The sequence below is a fragment of the Crotalus tigris genome, unplaced genomic scaffold (genome assembly GCF_016545835.1).
Source record: "Crotalus tigris isolate CLP2741 ecotype Arizona unplaced genomic scaffold, ASM1654583v1 scf7180000024153.1733885, whole genome shotgun sequence".
Taxonomy (NCBI): Eukaryota; Metazoa; Chordata; class Lepidosauria; order Squamata; family Viperidae; genus Crotalus; species Crotalus tigris.
In genome coordinates this window covers 687807-712028 of record NW_024100414.1, presented here as the reverse complement: position 1 = coordinate 712028, position 24222 = coordinate 687807, and the positions used below count along the sequence as shown (strand labels likewise).

Sequence of the window (24222 nt, the reverse complement as noted above, 5' to 3'; positions counted from 1 at the left end):
TCCCGGCGGATGTTGTTCTGGGTTCTGAACACTCAGAAGAAGCCAGATAGCCAAAACAAGCTACGGAGGTGGCCAGCAAGGATCTTCAGAAAGAAACTGTCTTGAGTTGGGGGCTCTAGGAGAAACCCAAGTTTCCTAGAGTTTGATCTCAAGTCCCAAAGAAGGCATGGCCCTCCTGTCTTCTGAGGATGGCTGTGGAAAGGAATGCAACATCTGCTACGAGTTCTACCAAGAAGTTGCCACCAGGCGGGTGCCAAAGCTTCTCTGGTGTTCCCACACCGTCTGCCTGGCCTGTCTCAGGAAACTGGCTTGCCGGAGCAGAATGGTCTCCTTCGTGGTCTGCCCTTTCTGCCGGATGGTGACCCTCGTGCCCCAAGGCGGCCTCCAGGCCTTGAAGAACAATGAAACTCTCCTACGGGAGATAGGACTACCGGGAACACAGGTGCCCCAAGCCACCTCTGAAGATGGTTTGGAAGAAGACAAAGAGTCCACCAGGGTTTCCAACTGGTCCTTTGGCAACTTGGCCCTGTCTCTGGAGTACACCTATAGTCCTCCTTCACCCATCTTCACCATCAGCGGCATCGTTCCGGTGTTTTCCACAGGCTTCCATGCCGGGATGTGGAACGGGCTCCGTCTGCAGGAGAGGCAAAACGCCGTGGTGGTAGAGATGCCTCCAAGGACAGCCTCAGCCCCTGTCTCTGTGGAGAACCTACGCATTTGCTTTGCGGTGACTCTGATCCTTCTTGTCGTCTCCATCGTCTTCACGCTAGTCTTTTCTTGAGCAGGGAATACTAGAGGCGCCATCGAACCTCAAGAAGGCCTTGAGGAACGATGAAGTTCTCCTACGAGAAACAGGACCACCAGGAGCAGAGGCATCTCAGTCTGAAGGTTCTATGGGCCAGACGTAGCTGCTGCCACAAATCAAGGACCCATAGCTTGCTCCTAGATTTAACTTCTCTTCCTGCTTGGCCATCAGGACTTTCTGATCCAGCAGTGATGAGGTTGCCCCTACTGTCCTCTTTCTGGCCGCTGTTGGGAATTTGCACAGTTTTCTCCATGGCAGGCATAAGGGACAGCTGCTTCAAATGACGGTGGTCTACAATTCTCAGGAGTCCCTGCCAAGCATGACCAGGGATGAAGGATGCTGGAGGATGTGGGTTAGCATCAGCTAGAAGGCTCTTGTTTCAATAGGCTACACGATGGATGGATGGATGGATGGATGGATGGGGTGGGTGGGTGGGTGGGTGGATGGGTAGATGATAGATAGATAGATAGATAGATAGATAGATAGATAGATAGATAGATAGATAGATAGATAGATAGATGACTACTTTCATCTTCAGCCATCACAGCCAGTGAGGACCACTAATGCCACATTTCTTGGGCTAGGGCTGAAGGATTCTGTAATCATTTCTGCTGATTCCTATCCCATTATGTTATAGAAAACTGTTGAAAGTTGCAATTAAAAGTTCTTTTTTTTTTAAGTAGAGGGTCTAGCTCTTTGAAGAACCTCAAACAGCTAGAGCTTTATCGACCTCTTGTTTATTCACTGCCATTTCTGTGGCAGAGAAATGCGAAGTGGGATGTGTGGGTAGAAGAGGGGGGGGGAATTACAGCTCCAAGGCTATATGTAGCCCTCCAGAAGGCCGTTTTTATGCCTTTGATTTTTCTCCTGCTTTTATTATCATTTTGTTTACAAACAAGGCAGCAAACATACCTAATGCCCCTCCTATTTTCCCCACAACAATTGGGCTAAGAGACAGTGACTGGCCCAAAGTCACCCAGCAACTTTCATGCCCAAGACAGGACTAGAACTCTCAATCTCCTGGCAATTGGCCCAAAGTCACCCAGCCAGCTTTAAAGCAGACTAGAATTCCCTGTCTCCCCCTGACTGGCCCAAAGTCACCCAGCTGGCTTTTCACATCTCAGGAAGAACTAGAACTCACCGTCTCCTGGTGATTGGCCCAAAGTCACCCAGCCGGCTTTCATATCTAAAGAGGGACTAGAACTCACGCAGTTTCCCAGTTTTTAGCATGATGCCTTCATCACTTGATCATCTTTAAGATCAGGAGCAAAGTTTCCCCTTTTCTGAAATAGTAAACCTACCAAAACTGAGAAGAATCATAGCAGAATTAAAACAAAACACACATATATACCCCCGTTTTAAAATTCTCTGCCCAGATGCCCCCAGCCACCTCCACCCCCAGGCTAAACACAGCCACAACCCCTATTGTGAATCCTTGCAGACACTGGACTTTGGAAACTCCACACAAAGCATTAAGTGTGATTATGGAGGCGCAACCATATCCACCCATCCTCTCTTAAAAGAAAGAGTCAGGATGAGCGGCAATTTCATTTCCTTTAATTGCACTTTTATTTGTGGTTCTTCCCCTCTCCACCCCCTCCCCCCAAAAAGAGAAAGACACAAGATAGGCAAATTTTGTCCAACAGAAGGCCCAGCCGACTTAGTGCTACGTTCTGCATCCAAAGAGAAAAATCCCGAACCGACGTTGGCAAAGTTGTAAAGATGACAAGAAGACAATGCACAAAGATGACGATCTTGGGGGAGGAGGATGGAGGGGCAAAGAAATGGAGGTTTTTTGGGGGGGGATTCATCCCCCCAAACTAGCTCCATTGGTGTTTCCTGGTACCGGTTGTGTTTATTAGAAACGGTGAACTTTTAGAGAAATTTCCCATCGCTTCTTCTAAAACGAGACTCGGCTATTGCTTAGACTGAAAGCTCAGTTAATCCACACAGATTCCACACATAATGAGCCTTATTAGGAAAGGAGCAGACACCCCTTAAATGCAGAATATTTTCTCTGCTTCTAGGGGGCGATTGACACCCCCCAACAGAGTTAGAAAGGATGAATACCCCTTTCGTTGTGAATATGACAATGTTTCTCTCCCCGGCTGCCCTTTGCTCTAAAAAGGGGGACAAAACTGAAACACCCCCCCCCCAAGAAAAGACTTCAAGAAATAACTCCAGCCCAAAAGGCTTTGTGAAGTGGGGAGACATTGCATAGAGGTGAAGAGACCACTTCTACAGTTGCTGTCTGAGCTGGAGAGGCCCGAAAAAGCATCTCACCGATAAGGCAGGAGAAGAACACGATGAGCTATCACCCCAAAGTTGAGTAAAAGCCTGGATGTATTCATTCCTCCATGGCTAAAACTGCCTCTCGGTCCTTGAGCCATTTTCAAGGCTCTCCGTGCTGCAGTGCAATGCCGGGTGGAGCCTCACGAAAAAAGAAAAGTTTGAAAGTGACCCAGGAATGCTGGAAACGCCCAACAACTGATCCTCTTCTGCCTGGTCTTGTGGAAAAGAGATTCTTTCCTAGCCATTTAAAACCCTCCAGTTGTTCTGCTCGATGCACGGAGGAAGGATAGATCAGGAGGCAGGGAACCCTCGAAAGCACCTGGTGGGGAGGTGGGGTGGACAGGAGGAAAAATCTGGGGGTACAAAAATCACATTGGCATCACAGAAGGAATCTGGGACGGCAGGGAGACCACTTCAGCTCCACCTCTTCTCCACCTCGGTCAAGATCTCGCTCGCAAAAAGCAGGAGCCTGAATTTCAGAGGTCGGGGTTTGCTCTTTGCTTCAGTGCAAGGAGAGAAACTGCTGGTAGTCAAGCCCTTCCACCACCACCAACCCCCCAAGTGACAATCCCAGAATCTTGCAGGGGGCTACCTGAGTGCCAGCCAGTTCTCCAGGCCCCCTCTGTGCAAAACAAGAAAGCAAAAAATATATATATATCCCCATCGCAAGTCATCTTCCAGCTTTTTTCACCTGCTTGCTCATCCCAGCCAATCCAGGTCACTGTCGTCTTCGTCGTCTCCGAAGAGCGGGGTGGGGGGAGGCCGTCCCTTAAAGCTCTGGAGGACCAAGGAAGACAAGGGTGAGATTGGAACCCTTTCCAGACTGAACCACAACCCAAAAGGACCGGGGCACGGATAGTCCTTGGCTTCAAACCATCCGGTGACAGTTCAAAGTTACAACGGCACTGAAAAAAAAAACTAAACTCGTGACCGTTTTTCACCTCAACGGTCATTGCAGCATCTCCACGGTCGCCTGATCAAAATCTGGACGCTAGGCAACTGACAAGTACTTGTGACGGTTGTAGGATCCTGTCAGCAAGTCAGTGGGGAAGCCAGATTCATTTTACAACTTTGTTGCTGCCGCGATTCGCTTAGCTTAACTGCAAGGAAGGCTGTAAAAATGGAGCCAAACTTGCTTCACAACTGTCTCACTGAGCGACAGAAATTTTTGGGATCAACGGTGGTCGTAAGTTGAGGATGATCTTTATTAGTGCCCGGTAAGAAACAGATTTCTTAGGACACGAGGAAACGAGGCTCCCAGCTTCCTCCTTTTTTTTTTGCATTTAAAAACCTCTTTTCAACTTTTTCAACAGAGGGTTGGGGAGCTTAGCAGGAGATAAAAAGGGTCTTCCTTGGTTCTCTGCCTTCCTCTGCTGGCTGTCACTAACCTTTGCTCCCCCCCCCCGTTTCTTTTTCACACTCAGACAGACTTGGAAAAGCACCCCGCAAGCCTGCCTGAACCATTTTTTTCCCTATCTGGTATGATTTTTCTTAAGATCAGCACAGTCTACCTTCTGGGGAAAAAACATGATTGAGTTCCTTCAAACCAACTAGAGACGAAATCCTAACTGGCGCCCCAAATGGCAGGATCAAGAGTCCCAATAGGGGTTTTTTGGGGGGGAGGGAGGAGGGAATATACAATCATGCAGGGTCCCCACCCCACCCCAGGCCTCACCAGTTCTTCATCGTCCTCTTCCTCTTCCAACGGACCTCCTGATGAAGGCAGCTTACAGTTGGTCGCTTTCGACAAACTGGCTTTATCCTTGGGGGTGCTGCAAGAAACGAGTAAAAGGACGGATTTGAGCTGTCTGTAATTAGGACTGAACACTGCTGGCGTCCCAGCATCCCTTGTAGAAAAACCCTTAAAAGAGGCTTAGTTAGTTTGAAGAGCAAAGCAAAGCCCTAACTCTCTTCCCATAGGAAAAAAAAATATAAGCCAGGAGGTCCTGCTCTGCCTTGCTTTCCCCATCGCAGCATCTACGTGTTGCAAACACCCCCCAAAATGGTAAGTCTATCCCACTGCTGTCCATACTGTGCTACGTTTGCTCAAACAAACGCATGCAATATATGCTAAGCCCTGGAGGAGCAAAATATGCGACAGCTGCGCACGAGAGGCCTTCATTAGAAGAGTTAAGGCCGCTCAGCTTCCCTAGCTGAAGAGGTCCAGCGCTGATGGTGCCAAATTCCTACAAGGGATCAAGACGCTCTCGCTTTTCAGAGTCACCCAATGTTGCCTCCTCCAGCCTCCATTTTGAAGATCTCAGGGTGCCTCCTACAGACCAGCTGAGTTGGGATGATATGAGAGCCTAGCTGAGACCTGGAGCTCCTGACTCCTGTAGCACTGACCTGGAATCCACTTTGGGAGGGAGGGAGGCTGCTGGTGGCATCTCCCCAGCTTGGACTTTCCCATCTCTTGCACCAGATGCAAGGCTCAAGGAGGTCGGCTCTTGGTTAGGAACGTCTGGGCAAGAGTCCTCTTCTCTTCCCGGGTCCAGTGTAGGCACAGCCTCCTCAACAGTTGGCTTCAAGGGAGCAAGATCTGCAGGGGTCTTCTCTAAAGCACCACCAGCTTGGGCTTCTGTCGGTCCAGACACAACCACCTCCTTAGGCTCCACCTCTGGAGAGTCTGTGACTGGATCCAAGGATGCAAGGGCCAACTCTTCAGCTGTGCCCGAATGCTGTGTCTCCTCTTCCTGCTCGCTTTGACTTCCCTCTGAAGCGGGAGCAGAGCTGTTTGGGTCTTCTTCTAGGTGGTCTGAAGGAACGGGAGAGGCCATGGCTGGTACCTCATTAGGACCGCTTGGCTGATCTCGGGCCACGGCCACGGGACCCCCTCTCTGCGGTGGTCCCTGCTGTTCCCGGCTGCGCCCTTCAGACCTTTCGAGCAGCTGCAGAGTGATGGTCTGGCAATGGAGAAGAAAGGAAGGAGACGGTTAACCTCAACCTCTCCTTAATTAGAAAACTGCAGAATGAGACAGGTAGGATGTTATGGTTCCGGCTAATGAAACATTTCAAAGAACTTCCAGGCATTTATTTGCCTAAAAGTCTTTTCTTGTTACAAAATGTCGGCACAGGCACAAGGGAGGGATGGTAGGAGCTAAGTTCTCTTCCTCTGAGCAGTTAAATTATCAGCATGTTCCCTCCCTAAATTAGCCCTCATATCTCACATTATCCAATTAGTGTGAAGGTCAAAGGTTTTCTTCCTCTTTCTTTCCCTGGGCTTTACCCCCAACCCCCCTTCTGCTCTGTATTAACCCCATAATTACCAGACAATTCTGCACATTGTCAAAAGCAAGAATATACAATATTTGCAGCGTTGACATAGGAGAAGAAAAAGGAGACGATCAGCTGAATGATTATGAAACCAAGGAGGTCAAGGTCCCCTTGGCCGGAGGAGGTACCTTGATAGTGGTCATGACCACGCCCAGGACGGTTCTTCCGCTGTAGGACTCGTCTAACTCAAATTGGCCGCGGAGGGACTGGAAGACACCGTTCATGATCATTTTCACCTGGAAATGGAAGAGGATCCAGAGGTGTACTGAAGAAAGTCTCCAGGAAAGACACACACAAACACAAACACATACCAGCCAACTGAGCTAGTTCCTGGCCCCTTTTGGGGCAAACCAGTTGTTTATTCAAGAAAAAGAACATGGGCAAAGTCAACTCTAACCATTCTGATCAACCAAAAAGAAAAGAAGCATCACCGGTGCCATGGCAAGATCCTGGAACCAATCACCGCTAATTCCTATTGTAGATCATTTTCTCCTGCCACTCGTTCATCCAAAGGGCTTATCTTGCACAAGGCTAAGATTGCTCAGCTCTGACATTCTCCACTGAGAAGGCTGTTCTGTGGCAGCGCCAGCCGCCAAGCACACTTCCAAAAGGGAGGCGGCGCACCCACAGGACCAGGGAATTTCAGCGCTATAATTTCCATTCAGCCCCTTTCTGGAAATCAGGTGAAATGGAAATAATTCTGCAAGGCCCTGTGGTCTGTCCTTCAAGGCCGATACGACCTTTTTTTAAAAAAAAAAAAAATTTTTAAAGCTGTATTAACAGAACCTTGCAGATCTGAATGGGTTTTCCCTTCCCCACTTAGCCTGTGAACTATGGAGGGGTTTGTCTGAGATTTTAATTTACATTTTTTTGCTGATTTGGCAGCAGGTTTTCCTCCTATGGAACCACTTGCTGACTAAACAGGAGGCTGGAATTCCTACCGATGTACAGATTCTCCGCTCCCTTCCATAATGTAGACCTTTTTAAAAAAAAAAAAAAAAAAAAGACCCTATTTAATAAGAAGTCTCCCTGGAGGGCAGATGTACCTCTTCAGCTGAAGCCGTCGGTGGGGTCCTACTGATGACCTTCTTCAGCCCTTGGAGCCGGTCTTCATAATGGGCAGTGAGGTCTGCCAGTTGGGACTGCAAGTCTGCACACTGGCATGGGGTTTAGACAAACAAAAAAATGTCGGTGTGATGGAGACCTGCTTCCATCACAGATTTTCTTCTTCTTCTTCTTTTTTTAAATACATTTTTAAACTTTTCTTTCCACAGTTAAAACGCAACAGAAAAAGGTCTTGAATAACGCTTAATATGTCTGTGCCTAGGAAAGGGGTGAATCTCACCTTGCTTTTAACGGCCTCTAGTTCTTTCACTTGTTCCTGCAACTCCGTGGATTTTGGGTCCTCTGAGCTCCTGCTGGCCTCGAGCAGAGAAATCTAGAAAGCAGGGAACCAGGTTAACAGGATTCCAGGCTGGTTCCTTTCTTGACTCCACCCCCCCAGCGGGCTCTGCCTTCTCCTTCCCTTATGACCACCTACCTTCTCCTCCAGCTGGGAGACCTTCTGCTGCTGGGCATCCCGTTGCTCGCACACTTCCTGGAGCTGGCGGGCGTGCTGCTCCTTGGCTGAGCTCAGCAGACGCTCGCATTTGGCTTCCCACTGGGACTCCAGCTCGGTCTGCAGAAGGGAAAGCTTCCCGGGGATAACAGATGGATTGACTTCCATGCTAGCACATTGATTTCCTGGCCTTCCTGCCCCCGAAATGCCATTCAAGGCAGTGACTTGGCGCCTTGCAATAGGACGCCTCGACAAAGGAGGCTGAGTGGTTAGGGTTAGGGGGCTTTCCCCAGCCCTGTGGATGAGATTGGGGGCGAAGGGCGACATTGGCCCACTTAGCTGCAAAGAGCAGCTTTTTGAAAAAATTAACAAGAACTGGAAATCTTTAGCAGCCAACACCCGGATAAGCCGGGATTGACACCAGACAAATCACAAGCTGAAAGCAGTATCCTAGTCAAGGAACTACTAAGCAATCAGTCAAGGAGAAAATGATACCCTATTCAAGGAAACAAGCCACACTGGAAGAGCAAGCTATTGTATATAAACAGGGAACAGACGCCACACTCCCCCGTACTGATGGTGCTACCTGGTTGGGTCATAAAACGTCTGCAAGCAAAGTTCAGGGACCACCGAGGATTCCACAGAAACCAGAATTTCTCGGAAGCGAAAAGGCTACAGATCCTAAGAGGAAGAATACTGTAGCATTTCCTTAAAGCTGAAAGCTATATTTCCAAGATCTGTCGCCCAGCTGAACGTGGGGGCAAATTCACTTCTGCCTCTCACCTGCTCTGAAGCAACGTTATTGGTGGATGCCCGTGACTTTTTCAGAAGCTGCCGGAGTTGGTCCAGCTCTTCCTGGTAAGATCTGCGGATCTCATCTGCCTCGTCTTCGGCTTGTTTTCTCTCAAGGAGCGATTTTTTCTTTCTTTCGGAAAGATTCTGAAGAAGACGCCAGACACTGATGTAGGTTGAGGGGCACGGGCTGGGCAAGACGGGAGGGACCAGGGGACGGACTGTTCCTTCAAATTCCCCCCCCTGCAAACACGTCCCTATCAACCGGAATGTGTCTCATGGGCACCATCAAGAATTCCAATGAGGATTCTAGATCTTTCAGGGGTCCTCACTTTCTCTAGATTCTCCTTCTCCACCCGGAGGTCAGCCAGCTCTTCCTCCAAAGCAGCCACCTTCCCATCCAGCTGCTTCCGGCTCTGCTTCTCCGCCTGGAATTTGTTCTTGGCCTCTTCGGATGACTCCCGAAGCTCTACGAGAGTTGAGGAGAGAGGAACAAAGCACACAGGTGGCAGCAAACACAGCTCTGAGGCACCCCTAAGTGAGGTCTAAAGGATGTTCGGGGGGCTGCAAGGAAGAAAGGTTGGGTTGATCTAAAGGCTGGGTTGATTCTATCTTCTGCAGAAGGTGGAGGACACTGGCGCGCCCGTCCAAGGAGGTCTTCACCTGTCTGAGACAGGTGCTCTCCTGTACTTCTACTTCAGCCTCTTTCTCACCTTCCCTTACCTGCCAGCTGGGCCTGCAACTGGTTAAACTGGGCAGCCTGTCTTTCGGCTTCCTTCAGGGCCGCATTCAGTTGGGAGCGCAGGTCCATCTCTTTCTTCTGATGGCTGGTCAGCTCCAGCTGAAGCCGGGAGATCTGGGCCGTAGCTGCTGCCAGTTCCTCGGCAACTTTCACCTGCGACACGGGAGTGAGTAAACTTATCAAAAGAACTCTAGGGTTGTTGTTTTTTTCCCCCGTCTCGTGAATTATTTATATACGAAACATATTTAAAACCTGCTAGATCACTAACGCAGAGCGCCAAAACTTCTGGGAAACCCATATTGGTGAGCGCAGGATATATTCAGACAGAAAAATTGAAGGGGTAAAAACAGTTGCAGAGGGGACTGGCTTTTTTGCTCAGGTTGAAAATGGGAACATCTGGGGGCGGGGCAAATTCCAGATGATTCCAGACAACCGAGAATAGAGCCTCACCTGATCCCACCCCCGATCCGGTGGTAGTAGGTACTAGATGGGGGGGGGGAAGCAGTGACAGGAGGACAATGCCACCAGAATCGAGAGCCGGAGAGGAGACGACAAGAGAGAGTGTTAGCCAAAATAAAAACAAAGATTGTTGAGTCACACACATCCTGGTACTCTTGAAGAAACGATGGCTGTTCCAATACAACCAGCTTCTTCCCAGCCTGATGCCCTTCAACGCCATAAACCCCGAAAGCCATCTGGAGCCTTCAAAGAGCCCTCCTGGGCCTACGTTTTACTTTTATTTACTCATTAAATTGATTCGCCACCCGCCTCGCTGCCACACGACTCTGGGTGGTTTACGACCAGTTCTCCAAAACCACCTTGCTTCTCTTTCAACTCAGGCCTAGCAGCTTTCCGTGTCATTGTTCGACCACAATAGATCTACCACCGGTTCTAACTCTTGACGTTAAGCATTCTCCCCAGCTCCCAAATAGGGAAAAAAGGAGCTCGGAGCCAGTTATTATATTTTTTTTAAGGGAGAGAAAGAGAGCAGGGTGAGTTATTCCTTTTTCTCTGCTTTCCAATTTTCCTCGTGTGGGATTCTGACGGTGGTAAGCACAGCATCTAAGGGAATTAACCTTCAATGGTGGGTGGAAGCCCAAGGTTTTTTTTTAGGGGGGGGGAGCTGCTCTCTTCCTCTCTAAGCTATCTTGGCCTGCGTCTCAAATATCCCCTTTTCCTCTTGGCGTCCTTACCTTTTCTTGCTCAGCATGCAAGACCCTGGCTTGAGAATGTTCGGTGTTCATTTGCAGAGAATTGTTCCTTTGCTCCATCAACAGATTGCTTTGTTCCACGTGTCTGGAAGGAAGAGAGAGAGAGAGCGCCACAAATCAAAGGCGGCCTTCACAAAGGGTTATGGAGATACAGCGAGCGTCAGGTGGAAATAATCAATTATCAATCAATCTAATTAATTGGGAGAGTCCTCACCTCTGATTCCGCTGAATCAGCTCACTGATCTTCTCGTTCTGTTCCTCGATGCGACGACTCTTCTCAAAAACCTCCTGCTTCAGCCTCTCATTTTCCTGCAGAGAGGACCCCCCAAAAAAGATTGGAAAGCGTCCTTCTCCTTGGGAATAGCAGTTAGGGGTTCCCGTGATAAACGTCTAATGGAGATCCTCAGTCCTCCAGGTTGTGGTTGTCCCAAAGATGCTTTTTCAAAAGGTCGCTGGACTTTTTTTTTGTTTTTCTTGGAAGATGTTTTGCTTCTCGTCCAAGAAGCTCTGACTGGAGGGTGGGGAACGGAAGGATCTATATTCCTTGCAGACAGCTGGTCATTTGCCTTCTTTTAGAGAGTCATTGAGGCCTCTTGGAGGTTTGTCTCTGTCTTCAAGGTCACCTGAGTCTGCAAGGAGTATAAATCCTTCCATTCCCCACCCTCCAGTCAGAGCTGAAGAAGCTTCTTGGATGAGAAGAGAAACGTCTTCAAAGGAAAACAGGAAAGTCTAGTTGCCTCGTGACAAAAGCATCTTTGGGCTCCTGTGATAGCATCTCCAGATGGTTCTGTAGGACAAGTCCCATCAGCAAAAGAGGGTGGAAGCTGTATCTAATACCTAAAAACTCACAGATGGACATCACTGCCTATGTCTTCTCTTTAAGTAGGAAGGGCTTCTCCATCTCCTTCAGTGAGGGGACAAAGGTTCTATTATCAACTAAGGATGGACAAAATGCCTCCATCCTGGAATGGATCGTTCCAGAGAATTGGTAATCATGTTAAAGGGAAGACGTTTGGGTTTTTTTGTGAATGGAGAACTAAGAACCCATTACAGAGGCCAAGCTGCATGTACACACACATACATTCCAAAGAATCCTGGAGAAACTTAAGATCAACACTTCACTCTCTCTCTTCACTTTACCTGGACAATGCGCTGGATGTTGGTCATAATCATGGTCGTCTCCATGGTGACAGAGGAGATACTTGGTAACAAGCTTTGGGTAGAATTCTGTTTCTGGAGCTCCTCCACCTGTGAGATAAAGAGAAGGTCTCAGATCACACCTTGGCTAAGGTATCTTGTTCGATCCACGAGAGCTACGATGCATTCAAGAGAGCCTTAGTGGTTTAAACCATGATGGGATTCACACATGATGTTATAGTTGAATGTAATGCATGATCCTAGCCATTTATCCACCCAGAATTCACTCTAAAGGAGATGTAAGGAGAAAAAAAACTGAAGCTGCCCCAATTTGCGGCAACTGAAGTGTTGCCCAGAAAAAGATATCCAATTCCAACAGAAGACACCATCGGTAGCATTCTAGGTGCAACATCTCATGTTGCCAAGTTGGGTAATGAAAGGTTGACAAGCGAGCAGCCAAGCTCAGAGAGCACCAAGGACTCCACAATTCAACTTGAGATAGCCAATTACCTAAATATGTCCACTAACTGGTGGGTTTGTGGGTTTCCCAAACATCTGGCCAGCTGAACTGGGAAGAAAGTTCCTAGACTAATCAGTATGGCTTGTAGACAAGCAAATCCTTACGCCAGCTTTCACCTCATCACTTTGATGTTACCTTAGCAGTAAGCTGGTCTATTTTGTCAGCCACTTTGCCCACAGACAGGCGGACCTCGGTGTTCTGTTGCCTTGCTTCCGTCATTAAGAAAGATCCGATATCACCGGCTGCTTTGGAAGGAAACAGGAAACACCATTTTTGAAAATGAGAGCACCAGGAACAGAGCAGTAAACAGAAAGAGCTGCTCTAAAGGCTAAGAGCTGCTCTTGGGATAAGCTGCTCTGCCTAATCCTGGTTTAGCATGCTTTGTTGATGCAACCATGTAGAGCAGTGCAGTGCAGGTCCTCGCCTACCTTGGAAAGGAGCAGGAAAGATGGCCCCAACCGGTTGGAGCTGGGAAGCCGCCACAGGGCCTTGTGGGTACCCATAGTTCATCCCTGTGTATGCCTAAAAGGGCGAAGTTAGAGAGAAATATCTTTTAGCCCCAAGGCTTTCCGTTCCAGACTGGAAACCGTTAGCCCAAGGAAGAGGAATCTACAGGAAGTCCTCAACTTATGACTGGCCATTTAGCAACTGTTCAAACTGGTTCCAGAGTTCCCCCAGCCACATACCCCACCAGGGTCAGGACCCAACGCTCATCAACATCCCTACCTGAAGACTCTGAGCAGACCCAGGGAGAGCAGGGTGTGGATGCAAGGCTGTGGGCATCACAGCAGCTGAGGACACCTGGAGTCCAGGAGCAGGTGCCTGGGGCCCTATGAAAAGAAAAGGGAGACCGTGAATAGTCCTGGAGTTGAGAAAGGTGGAGTCAACGCAGGAGCTAGATAAACCCACGTCTGCAGAAACCAGAAGAAACTAGAAATCATTCTTCTGAAGGTGATTTTTTTTTCTGGGCTGATTCTAGAACCCAAGTCTGATCTTAGTGGCATCCAGAACATAAGCCCATGCAGAAATCAGAAGAAGCTAGAAGTCATTCTTGTGAAGGTGATTTTTGGGTGGGTTCTAGAACCCAAGGTAGCCAGGAGGAGTAACCTGGGGTCCTGGAGTGCAGTGCAGAACAATTCTACAGCAGCACAGAATACACAGACAAGGGCAAGAATTTTTATGTTTTTCAACCAGGTTTCTAGCCCCTCTGGTCTCACTTGAATTTTGAGAAGCCAATGGACAATACGCTAACATAAATGTCTAAACCACTGGGGTTCATTTTGATTTTTTCCACTACTTTATTAAGAAATACAGGTTGAAGATGAAGTGCAGGTTGAGAGTAGATAGATTTACGTGCCTTGGGCTGTTATCTGAGGAAGACCAGCTGGGGAGGATGGTTTCAGCGGAGAAGATGTGACGGGATGTGCAGCTTCTCGCAAAGTGTGGGGGTCCTGAAATACACACCCACCAGGGGACGTATTAGTTTGTCTTAGTTTTCCCTTGCCATCCCAAACCACTTTTCTCCTTGAAAATGCCACTCTGAAGGCAGCACAAAATAAATGGTGTAAAATCGGGCACAGTCACACGAGTTCCTTGACTTGTGATCATAAGTGCAGGCTCAAATACCGCCGTAAATTGAGAACTATCTGTATCTTTTCATGCCTTCCCTAACTGTCTCTCCCATTTATTCATTCATTTAATTGATCAATCAATTTATATAGCTACCCATCTCACATATGTGACTCTCCAGGCATTTTACAATAAAATGGTAAATTACAGAGTATAAAAAAAAAATTACAGCTCATCTTAGCCATCTAAGGAAAGAACTGGGAAGAAGAATCCATTGAATGGTTTCTCAGAACTCACACCAGTTTGTGAGCAGTAAGGATTCCCCCCCCCCACTTGCAGTAGCCTCCAGATTCTGAAGCCCACCCACCTCTATCTCCGAGTCACTTGAGTCCAGCTGGGCCGGAGCCGAACCAGGAAGGAAAGGCAGCATGGGCTGACCCATCTTGGCCATCCGTGAAATCAGGTTCGCTTTTGCCACGTTGGGGTTCTGACACAACCGATGCGACAAAAACAGGGAAAGAAAGGAAGGGATCAGATAAAATGCCCTAATTTCCTGAGCTCAGCCTGTAAAACTCAGCCCACGGGGACCCCCGCCTTTCAACTTTCAAAAACCAGGCATCATGGAGTCCCTCGGTTAGCTGGGAATGAATTCACTCCAGTTGACTCAGAATTCGTTCCCGCGGACAGAAAGTTGTAGTCAACAAGATTTAGGTGAAAAGAGTTGAGAGGCAACCCTGAAACTAAAAACTGGAGAAAGGACGCCAGCCGGGGTGAACCCAAGACTTACCGCTAGTTGTTCACTGAGAGAGTTGGATTTGGCCCGCACAGCTGGCTCCCTGTGGCATAAAAAGTAGACCAGGAATCTTCAAACTTGGCCCTTTTACGACTTGTGGACTTCAACTCCCAGAATTCCTCAGCCAGCGTGCCTGGCGGAGGAATTCTGCGAGTTGAAGTCCACAAGTCGTAAAAGGGCCAAGTCTGAAGACCCCTGAAGTAGAGGCTTAGAACAGCTGAGCAGGGTAGAAGGTCTGTTTTACGCATTTCAAGGCTTGTCGCCCTGTTTCTCAACCTCAGCTACTTTAAGGTCTGTGGGCTTCAACTCCCAGAATTCCTCAGTCAGGATGGAGTTGAAGTCCACCTGTCTTAATGTTGCCAAAGTCAGGAAACACTGGCCTGCAGCATTTGAATGAGATATGAACAGTGGCTACCATTCCCGATTTTTTCTCAAGCAGCAGGCCCTGCCCAGCAAAAACAGAACATGCAGGAAAGGATTGAAAAATTCAAATCAAATTACTAACTCACCCAGGCTTTGGTGGTAGAGTACTGGGAGGACCTCCTGCAAGGTCGGTGCTGAGATGTTCGGTGTTTGGTCCTGGGGAGGGCGTGAGGGAGTCCCTGGGGGCCACATTCTGCCCATTGGAAGCACTTTCCTTGGCCAACCTCACCTAAGAAAGATGGAGGCGTGAGACAGAATAACAGAGCTGGAAGGGACCTTGGAGGTCTTCTAGTCCAACTCCCTGCTCAAGCAGGAGACCCTATACAACTCTGGACAAACGGCTGCCCAGTCTCTCCTTGAAATCCTTGAAGCACCCACAACTTCTGAAGGCAAGCTGTTCCACTGGTTACTTGTTCTCACTGTGTTCGTTCTAGGTTGCTTCTCTCCTTGGTTAGTTTCCACCCATTATTTCTTGCCCTGCCTTCAGGGGCTTTGGAGAAGAGGCTGACCCCCCCTCTTCTCTGTGGCATCTCCTTAGATATTGGAAGACTGCTATCATGTCCCCCCCTCGTCCTTCTCTTCATCAAACTAGACCTACCCGATTCCTGCAGCCGTTCTTCGTCTGTTTTAACCTCCAGTCCCCTAATCACCTTTGTTGCTCTTCATCTGCACTCTTTCAAGACAGACCTACACAAGCGACAGCTGGCTCCGAAGAACAGCTTACCCTCTTGACGTCCACTTCGAAAGCCAGTGTTGAGTCTGGAGGCACGTGATTCGCTACTCCCTGAGACCCGTAAGCCAGAGCTGGAGGGACCACGAGGAAGCGCTTGCTCCCTTTCTTCAAACCAAGCATCCCTTCTTCCCAGCCCTTTGGGGAGAAAACAGAAAGCCATGCCATAAATAAATGAGATTTAACTCACTCTCTTAAGCCTAAAAACAGAGCTTTAAATTACACGGAAGGAGGGTTCCCCCCCTCCCTTCTTCAGAGTCACTTCCCTAGTTCAAAAGGGAAAGCAGAAAGTTTAAAAACTGAAATCCCCCCTCCCCAGGAGCCCTTTGAAACAGGACCGCCTCCCCTCACCTTGATGACTTTGCCAGCGCCCAGCTTCAGACGCAGGAGTTTCTCCTTGTTCACGTTGGAGTCGAACACCTGCCAGGATAAAACGCAAACAGGCTGTGGAAAGGGGATCCAGCGCTTCGTCACGCGGACAGCAATCCTGCAAGCTTTAAAAAAGACCATCCCAGGTCTTTGAGGGTTGAGAACATCCTTCTTCTCCTAGGGTTTTACCTGCCCCAGCGCGGAGTTCTGGAAGAGCCAGCCTGTAAAGGCAACTTCGAGCGCGTCGCCGGCTTCCACAGCTGGACCGTCTCCGAGGATCAGATCCTGGCACACCACCGAATCAGGGGAAGGGCTGCTGTTATACTTGGCAATGCAGAGCTGTAAGCAAAAAGAATGAGCTCTGAGTAACTTCAGCCACTTCAGACTTACAGGATTGCAGCATCCAGGGGTCATCTGATCAACGGGAGGGAGGGAGGGAAGAAAAGAATGTAGGAAGGATGGAAGGAAGGAGGGAGGGAGAGAGGGAGGGAAGGAAGACAAGGATGAAGGAAGACAGTGTGGCCACTCAGAACAGCTGTTTCATTTCGCCCAAGGGTAGGACTAAGCTTTAAGCACAATGTGGGCACCTGCTTGCTGAAATCCACTCCTGCTTTCTCAGATTCAAACATGATGGACCAGTTTTGCCTCTGATCATCGTAAAATGTCCCATAGTTGTTGGGTTGGATCTAGATAAACAATAAAAAAGAACGAGCATCAGTTCTGGATGGTAAAATGAACCACTATAGAGAGCATAGTTTTAGGAACGGGAAAAACCACAGGGTATATATAAAAAAAATAATGCTAAGGAAAATGTTTACAAAATAAAAATGACGGCAACATTGTGCCAAACACCGTAGCAGCAATCAAAACAATCCTAACTGTGTCCAAATATATATATAAATAAAAAATATATAAAAGAAACAAAGACAACATTTTGTTTCCATCACCTGCATTTAACTTTTCTATGTCTGGAAACGGAGCTGAAAGCTTCTCTTGAAATCAAAACCAAACTAGCTTTATTATATATTTTTTTTAAAAAAAGGAAGAACTGGAGGACCTGGATTTAAATTACTAGACAGGCAGTTCTCAAGTGGGACTAGAATCTTTGCTGCTAAGCAAATCAGTTATGTGAGTCTTTGTCGTGGCTGTAAAGCCAAGCAGTGTAGCTGTAAAGCAGGCTTCCCTCATTGATTCTGCTCGTCAGAAGCCCACTGAGAAGGTCGCAAGTGGCGAATCATGGTTAAATTGTTAAACAAACTGTTGCAAGTTGAAAACTACCTGGATGCATAATAATTACTTCACATTCTCCATGAACCGATCCAAGAATCCTTCATTACATGCTTTCAGACCAAGGTCAAGTTTTTCCCAACGTTTGACTACATAGGCTTACCGTGAACACAAAGCCAGCATGGATTCTTGCACTGGTGATCTGCTGCTGCTGGTTTATATAAAGCAAGATCCTGTACTGGATTCCATACGTCATGGATAAGAGGAAGAAGGGGGGGGGGAGAAAATAATAATAATAATAAACTTTATTGTCATCGTACGTTGTAAATGTAAATCAAGGATGTTCAGAGACCCTCTTGAGCTGACGTAGCAACCAAATTCACACGGAACAGATTTTCTTGAATTCGGGTTTAAAGTGTAATGAAAGGGCATTTTCAACCAATGGAGATACATCGATAGAAAGTCAGGATTGAACGCACGAAGCCAGATTATCGTCCAGTCCAACCTCTTTCAGGGTTGGCTTTATGCCTCTGAGTTTTTTCAAAACAATGAGGCCTAGAAACCAGGATGCAAAGGGACACACCAAGGCCACCCAGAGTGCCACCACTTACCTCCTGGGTGGCGTGGCATCCTACTACAGCTGCTCCGTATTTGCCTTGTTTCACATACGTCCCGTTTGTACTGGAAGAGGAAGAGACTTATCAGCTTCTGGTACTTTTAACCTTAAGATACAGGTGCTCCTCAGCTTACCACCCAAATTCCCATCGCTAAGTGAAACATTTGTCCAGCGAATTTTGTCCCGCTTAACCTTTCTTGCCGCCGTTGTGAAGATGAATCACTGAGGTGGTAAAGCTAGTAAGACAATTGTTTAAGGGAATCCGGTTTTCCCCGTTGACTTTGCTCGCCAGAAGGCCGCAGAAGGGGGCCACGTGACCCCTGGGGAAACTGTGACCGTCGTTAAATGAGTCCGAATTTTGATCACATGATCCTGGGGAATGCTGCATGAAAAACGGTCCTAGGCCCCTTTTTTTCAGGGTGACTAACTTAACAACTGCAGTTGATCCACTCAGCAGCTACGGCAAGGCAGGGTCTTAAAATGGGGCAAAATGTACTTAAATGTCTCACTTAGCAACAGAATGGTTGCGGACTACCTGCAATCAACTCTCGGAGTTGTGGGCGCTCCATCGCTGGAGGTTTTCCAAAATAGACCATCATTTGGCCGGGATGGTATAAGTCTCCTGCCTGGAGCAAGGGGGTTGGACTAGAAGACCTCCAAGGTCCCTTCCAATCCCTGTGCTTGTATTCTAGACTCTTGATAGCTCAGGGTTGAAGGATGGAGGCCTTGTCGCTCTCTGAACCCTCCTCCCCCACAGGGAAAAAATACCCGCTACAATAAGGGCGACTAATCCTTACAAGCAACGAGCACTTCTAGTAGTAACTATAGTACTTACAACCGATAGGCGTGGACGGCTGTGGCTACGAAGACGGAGGGCACTCCCGCAGGCGGAGGAGGCTTCTGAGTCGGAGGGCCTGTGCCTGAAGCGAAACACAAGGACAACACTCCGTTGTACATTTTGCAGTGAGATGCGAGTCAAAACATCTGGAAGACCACCGACAGTGGAACGAGGAAGGGTCCCTATCTGTCTCGTTTAGCAACAGAGATTTTGGACCCTGTCGTGGCTGAAAGTCGAAGGCTGCCTGTGTTCGACAAAGGGATCCCACGTTAACTGATTTGGGGGGGGGGTCCCAGCCCCACCAAGTTCACTGGCCGAGTGTTTTTTTCAAAACTGTTACTCCATCCAGATCCATCAGGGGGCGCCATTTCATTCCCCACGGGGGGGGGGGGGAGCCGTCCTTCCTTAGGCATGCGGGAATTGGGCCAACAATTACTTTACCTGTGGCTGGTAGACTTTTCTTCGGCTGTTTGGGGGCTGTGTACTGGAAAAATTCATTCCCAGTACCAGGGGCTGTCTGGTCCATGCCGAAGAGAGAGGCCAGCCTGGCCCTGCAGAAAGAGGTGGGGGGGGGGGAAATGCCCAGTTAATAAAGAGAAATAAAAGTGAGAACTGGTAAAAGAGAATATTTGTGGCTCAGGATTGAAATGTGAGGGGTCCTTGGTGCTCTCTGAGCTTGGCTGTTTTCTTACAGACCTTTCATGACCCAACTAGCTAACATCATCAGTGCCAGTGAGTGTGACTTGCTCCCTGTTTATATACAATAGCTCTGAGTTTGGTTCTTTTGTGGCAGACATTTCATGACCCAAACTAGGTAACATCATCATTACTAGGAAGCTGATGATGATGATTAGTACTAGGGAAGCTGATGGTGTTACCTAGTTTGAATACTGAAACCCTCAAATATTTTTTCCACAACCTGGAGAAATACATGGTACACCCAATGTGGAATCTCTCATTTGCTTCAAACCAAGGTTTTTAAAGCTAGGAGTTTAGGGGGGTAACCCCCACAAGATAGCCATGACCAGCCATAACCCTAAGCCAAGCAGGCACTGTCCAAATTAAACATGCAAATTTGCAGAATCTTCCGCCAAACCTGGGCCACGCCCACTGGGAGGTGAAGCAAAACAATGAGGACCAGCACCGTGCTGAGTCACCCTATGCCAAGGCATTAAAGAATCCCTCTCTGCTCTGTTTTCACAGTCTTCAGAGCTAGAAACCTGTGTAGTCAAATCAATCACCAAAGCTGAGAATTCCCTCAGTCCAATTGCCAAGCCCAAATATTCAGTCCTTGGGCTAAACAGACACTCAATATCCTGGGACCGAAGGTTGCAATTTTAGCCATGCAACCTTCACACCAACAACAATATCCAGAAAGAAAACCAAACCAACTGACCCGTGCGCAGCTTGCCAAAAATACTCAGTCCACCATGGATTTGCCATGGCCACCTTCAGCTCCGGCTGGCTGTGCTTGCGACAACATTTCTCTGTTCACAACCTTCATGACTGTTTTCCTCAAGGATAATCACATTTTCCCCTCCTCCTCCTCCACCTCCACCTCCTCTTCTCCCATCTTGGAGCCTCAGCAGCCAAGGGGGCTGGGAAGCTAACAATGCAAACTCGAATTTCCCCCCCCCCCAAAAAAAACCCAAACAATTCTGAATTTGCACAAGATCAGGTCTCTGGAATTGCCAAGTGACCTTGGAAAGCTAAGAAGCGAGGATCTAAACGTAAGGAGTCAGCACGCCCGTCGCTTGCAAGATCTGCTCTGGTCACCTAACTCCTGAGACCAAGTCTGCACCTCAGGCTTTGAGAGAGGTTCAGATCCGTGGGAACCAATTCAGAAAGACCAAGGAAGAACGGAGTTTTATGAAACCAGCCTGAAGGAAGAGGGAATAAAAAAAAGAGAGAGAGACCGCCTTATGGTACTTAAAAATTATTTTACCTTCCCTACAAAGCCGTTTAGGGAGGACCTGATTAGGGCTCTGTTCCCTTTTGCACTTTAAAAAGAAAAAAAAAAAGGCAAAATTTACAAGAAAAAAGAACACACCGTATTATGAAGGAAGAATAGCTAGCTAGCCCTTGGCTTACAAAAGTTTGTTTAGTGACAGTTACAGAGGCCGTGAAAAAAGTGACTTACGGCTGTTTTTCACACTTGGGACCGTTGCGGCCTCAAAATTCAGACGCTTGGCCACTGACTCGCATTTATGACGGTTGCGGTGCCCCAGGGGGTCACGCCATCCCCTTTTGCGACCAGATTCATTTAACAGCACGTTGCTAATTTAAGAACTGCAGTGACTCGCTTAACAGCTGTAGCAAGAACAGTCGTAAAATGGGACAAGCCCCACTTAACCACCATCTCACTTAGCAACAGAGGCTCCACCCCCCCCCCCCTAGGCCTTCAATTATTCAAAAAACAGCCTATTCAGTATTGGGAATGTTTTGATTTGATAGGGTTGTTTTTGTTTTTCATCGGTGCTGCCACTGGGGTGGGAAAATCGGCATTTTGTGGATCCCTGGTGCTCTTTGCTATTATTGCAGCTGGCTCATCACCCAAGCAGGTAACGCTGTCAGTGCTAATAAACATTTTAAGTAATAATAATAATAATGATAATAATGATAATAATAGCGAGTGTTTTGTTCCTCCATAAAAAACACAGCACTTTCATCCCAATAAGGATGTCCCAGAGCGGTCCCAGAACAGAATAGCAGTTTTCAATTAAAGTCGAAGCTTTTCGTAGTTCTTCCCAACTCAATAAAACACCATCTTATGATCTCCTTCCCCTTCTGGAACAGGAGATGAAGGGAAATGAGACAATGTCCCGTGACGTGGTCTGGATTGGATAGCAGGCCTGAAAAGCAGGCCCATCACATGGTTCCCATTTGGGTGGAAAGGGGGAGAAAAAAAGGAAGTCAGGCTGAATCAAAAGGAACAGGATGGCCTCCAGCTATTCTTGGCACCACAGCCAAGCGTTTTCTTCACTTAGCGTTCTGCAGACTTTTTCTGGGCTGCCCTCTCTCAACAGAGGAGGAGGGAATAGGACACCACTTATCTCCTGTTTACAACACAGTCCCTTTGGCAGTCCCAAGAAGGTTCCACACCCATTTTGCACTATTCAGGTGACCCTGAAGGCACAGATAAACCTCCAAGTGGCTTCAACAACTCTCTAAAAGAAGGCAAACAACCAGCTGTCTGCAAGGAGTATAAATCCTTCCATTCCCCACCATCCAATCAGAGCTGAAGAAGCTTCTTGGATGAGAAGCGAAACATCTTCAAAGAAAAAACAAGAAAGTCCAGTTATCGTTTGAAAAAGCACCTTTGGGACAACCATGACCTGGATAACGGAGAATCTTTGTAGAATTCTACTCTATGAGACTATGTAGAGCTCTGCTACTTTGACTTCCTAAAAGCCAGGAAGGATATAAGGATATATAAATGTACTTTTATTGGGCATGGAAATGTTTTCACATGATGCTTTTCAGTAAAACAGAGAAGCTACTGTAGAGATGAGGTCCTCAACCATGTGCACGCCACATATTTCCAGGCAAGCTTGAGGACAACGCTGCTCAGTTCTGACACGTTTGGCTACAAACAAAGCCAGACCCTAGTTTTATCTTAAGCCTCTTTATGCAAACTACCTTGCAAGCCAACAAGCTGTTCTCTGCAACCATTTTGTGATGGAAAGCATGGCATGCAGATGTGCAGAGATGGTGGCTTGCGTAAGCTAGCTGTAGCTAAGTTTTCATTCTTTCTCTGATGCCTTTCATTTCTTTGGCTTAGTATTTTATTTTATTTTTTCTGTGCTCTGCATGTTGCTTAACCTGGAGTAATGTAGGTATGAAGGCAGGAATAATCTCCCCCAACCCCCTCACAAACACAAACACTAATCTAATCAATGCAAGCTTCTTTCCACCCAACCCTTTGCCCTCACCATTCTCGGTTGCACAACCTCCCAACCCGGCTTGCTTAACTAAGCACATTCTTGCGACATTCAGAGACAAGATAATTATTCTCTCCACCAACCTCTTTAATGCTGACAGACCACATAACTACCAAGAAGAATCTCTCTGACACTATTATGCCTGTTCACGTCAGTAACTGCTTCAATTTTTTGAAATAAGAATATAAGATTCGACGTTTACTCAAACAACCCTGTCCAACCACGTTGCACAAACAAAGCTAAACCGTCCTGGGTAAATATGTAGGGAGAACGCAGCTTTTGTGTCTCTAATGAAAAATTATGATTTTTTTCCCCACTCAAATGACTCTGTTCTCTTACTGGAATTCAATTATTCCTTTAAAAAAAGATCTTAAGAGATAAGACAACCTTTACTGTTATTTGTTTTTACTACGAACACCGGCACACATTAAAAATTAAATGTTGTTGCCTGCTCTCAAAAGAAAGTATAGAGCTATCCATACACATATTTCTTCCTCTGATTGCTTCTTCCTCTTATTATCTTCCTTCTCCTCCCCCCCCCCATTTCGACCCTCCAACCTACATTAAATGTCTACTGGAAGGGGGGGGCAGAAGACATTTGGCTCCTGAATACAACTCAGTTTTCCTTGACAAGCTCTCTGCACCTGCTCAGGAGCACTCTTGAAGCCCAGGAGGCTTCTCCCAAGGGGGGGGGGAGAGCTGATCCAATGTTATAAAAAAGCTCTTTCCAAATTCCCTCTGCATATGCTCAGAAGCCCCAGAAAGCCAGCTGTGATTGCAGACCCCTCCCCAGAATTTGAAATGCCTTCTGCACATGCTCAGAGGCACCTGGGGGGCCGAAAAAGCCAGCTCTGATTTTAGACACTCATCCCTCCCCTCCAGAAATTTTAATGCACTCTGAACGTGCTCAGAGGCATTCGGGGGTGGATGAATGGCCCTCCCCTAAAATAATATATATATTATATATATTATTATATATATAATCCCTCAAATATATATATATATTTGAGGGATTAGCTCCAGATTGGCCCCTCAGCTTTGACAAGCGAACGGAAGTACCTAGTTCCTCTTCCGGTCCCGCCCACAGCCCCCCCCTTCGGCAGAGGTTGAACCCCTCCCGCGCTCTCACCCTCCCGTCGGGGACAGGAAGTCGGCGTCCTCCTCCTCGGCGCCCCCCAACATTTTTTGGGGCCCCCGCCGTTCCGCCGCGCCCGGCTCCCGCGCTGCCACAAAGCGAGGCGTGTGTGGGGGGGGAGTGTCGTAAAAGCGCCCGGCGGAGCGAAGAACCGGCCCACTCCAGGAAGCGGCTCCGAGATCACGTGACCGGACTACGGCTCCCGGGAAGGGCCAACATTCTCCCGGCCTCTTTTGCTCCGCGCGTTCCCG

At 47.8% G+C, this 24222-nt stretch overlaps 1 protein-coding gene across 5 annotated transcripts; it reads right to left on the bottom strand.

Annotated features, from left to right (window-relative positions):
• Positions 1-1472: 1472 nt before the first annotated feature.
• FKBP15 (FKBP prolyl isomerase family member 15) lies at positions 1473-24157 on the bottom strand. 5 transcript variants are annotated; one of them, XM_039323019.1, is made up of 30 exons: positions 23966-24157; positions 19337-19446; positions 18893-18977; positions 18053-18122; positions 17605-17679; positions 16802-16900; positions 16404-16553; positions 16197-16265; positions 15840-15983; positions 15202-15344; positions 14687-14735; positions 14267-14386; positions 13688-13781; positions 13057-13160; positions 12759-12852; positions 12466-12575; positions 11814-11921; positions 10888-10982; positions 10656-10758; positions 9444-9615; positions 9053-9189; positions 8712-8867; positions 7911-8063; positions 7716-7808; positions 7417-7527; positions 6499-6606; positions 5444-6000; positions 4773-4869; positions 3789-3874; positions 1473-2111 (listed from the first exon to the last, which is right to left on the bottom strand). In XM_039323019.1, exons 1-29 carry the CDS (start codon positions 24016-24018, stop codon positions 3797-3799), a joined length of 3537 nt encoding a protein of 1178 aa, XP_039178953.1. In that variant the 5' UTR covers positions 24019-24157; the 3' UTR covers positions 1473-2111; positions 3789-3796. The 5 variants fall into 5 exon arrangements, with proteins under 5 accessions (XP_039178953.1, XP_039178952.1, XP_039178950.1 ...); XM_039323018.1 differs by lacking the exon at positions 1473-2111 and adding an exon at positions 2351-3450; XM_039323016.1 differs by lacking the exon at positions 1473-2111 and having other exon boundaries at positions 2351-3874.
• Between the last annotated feature and the right edge of the window lie 65 nt (positions 24158-24222).

Coding starts and splice junctions, on each gene's coding strand:
- FKBP15 (XM_039323019.1), bottom strand. CDS start 24,018: ATGTTGGGGGGCGCCGAGGAGGAGGACGCCGACTTCCTGTCCCCGACG. Junction 16,266..16,403: donor AGAACTCCGCGCTGGGGCAG/GTAAAACCCTAG, acceptor TTATCCTGGCAG/GTGTTCGACTCCAACGTGAA. Junction 10,983..11,813: donor ACATCCAGCGCATTGTCCAG/GTAAAGTGAAGA, acceptor TCCTCTCTGCAG/GAAAATGAGAGGCTGAAGCA.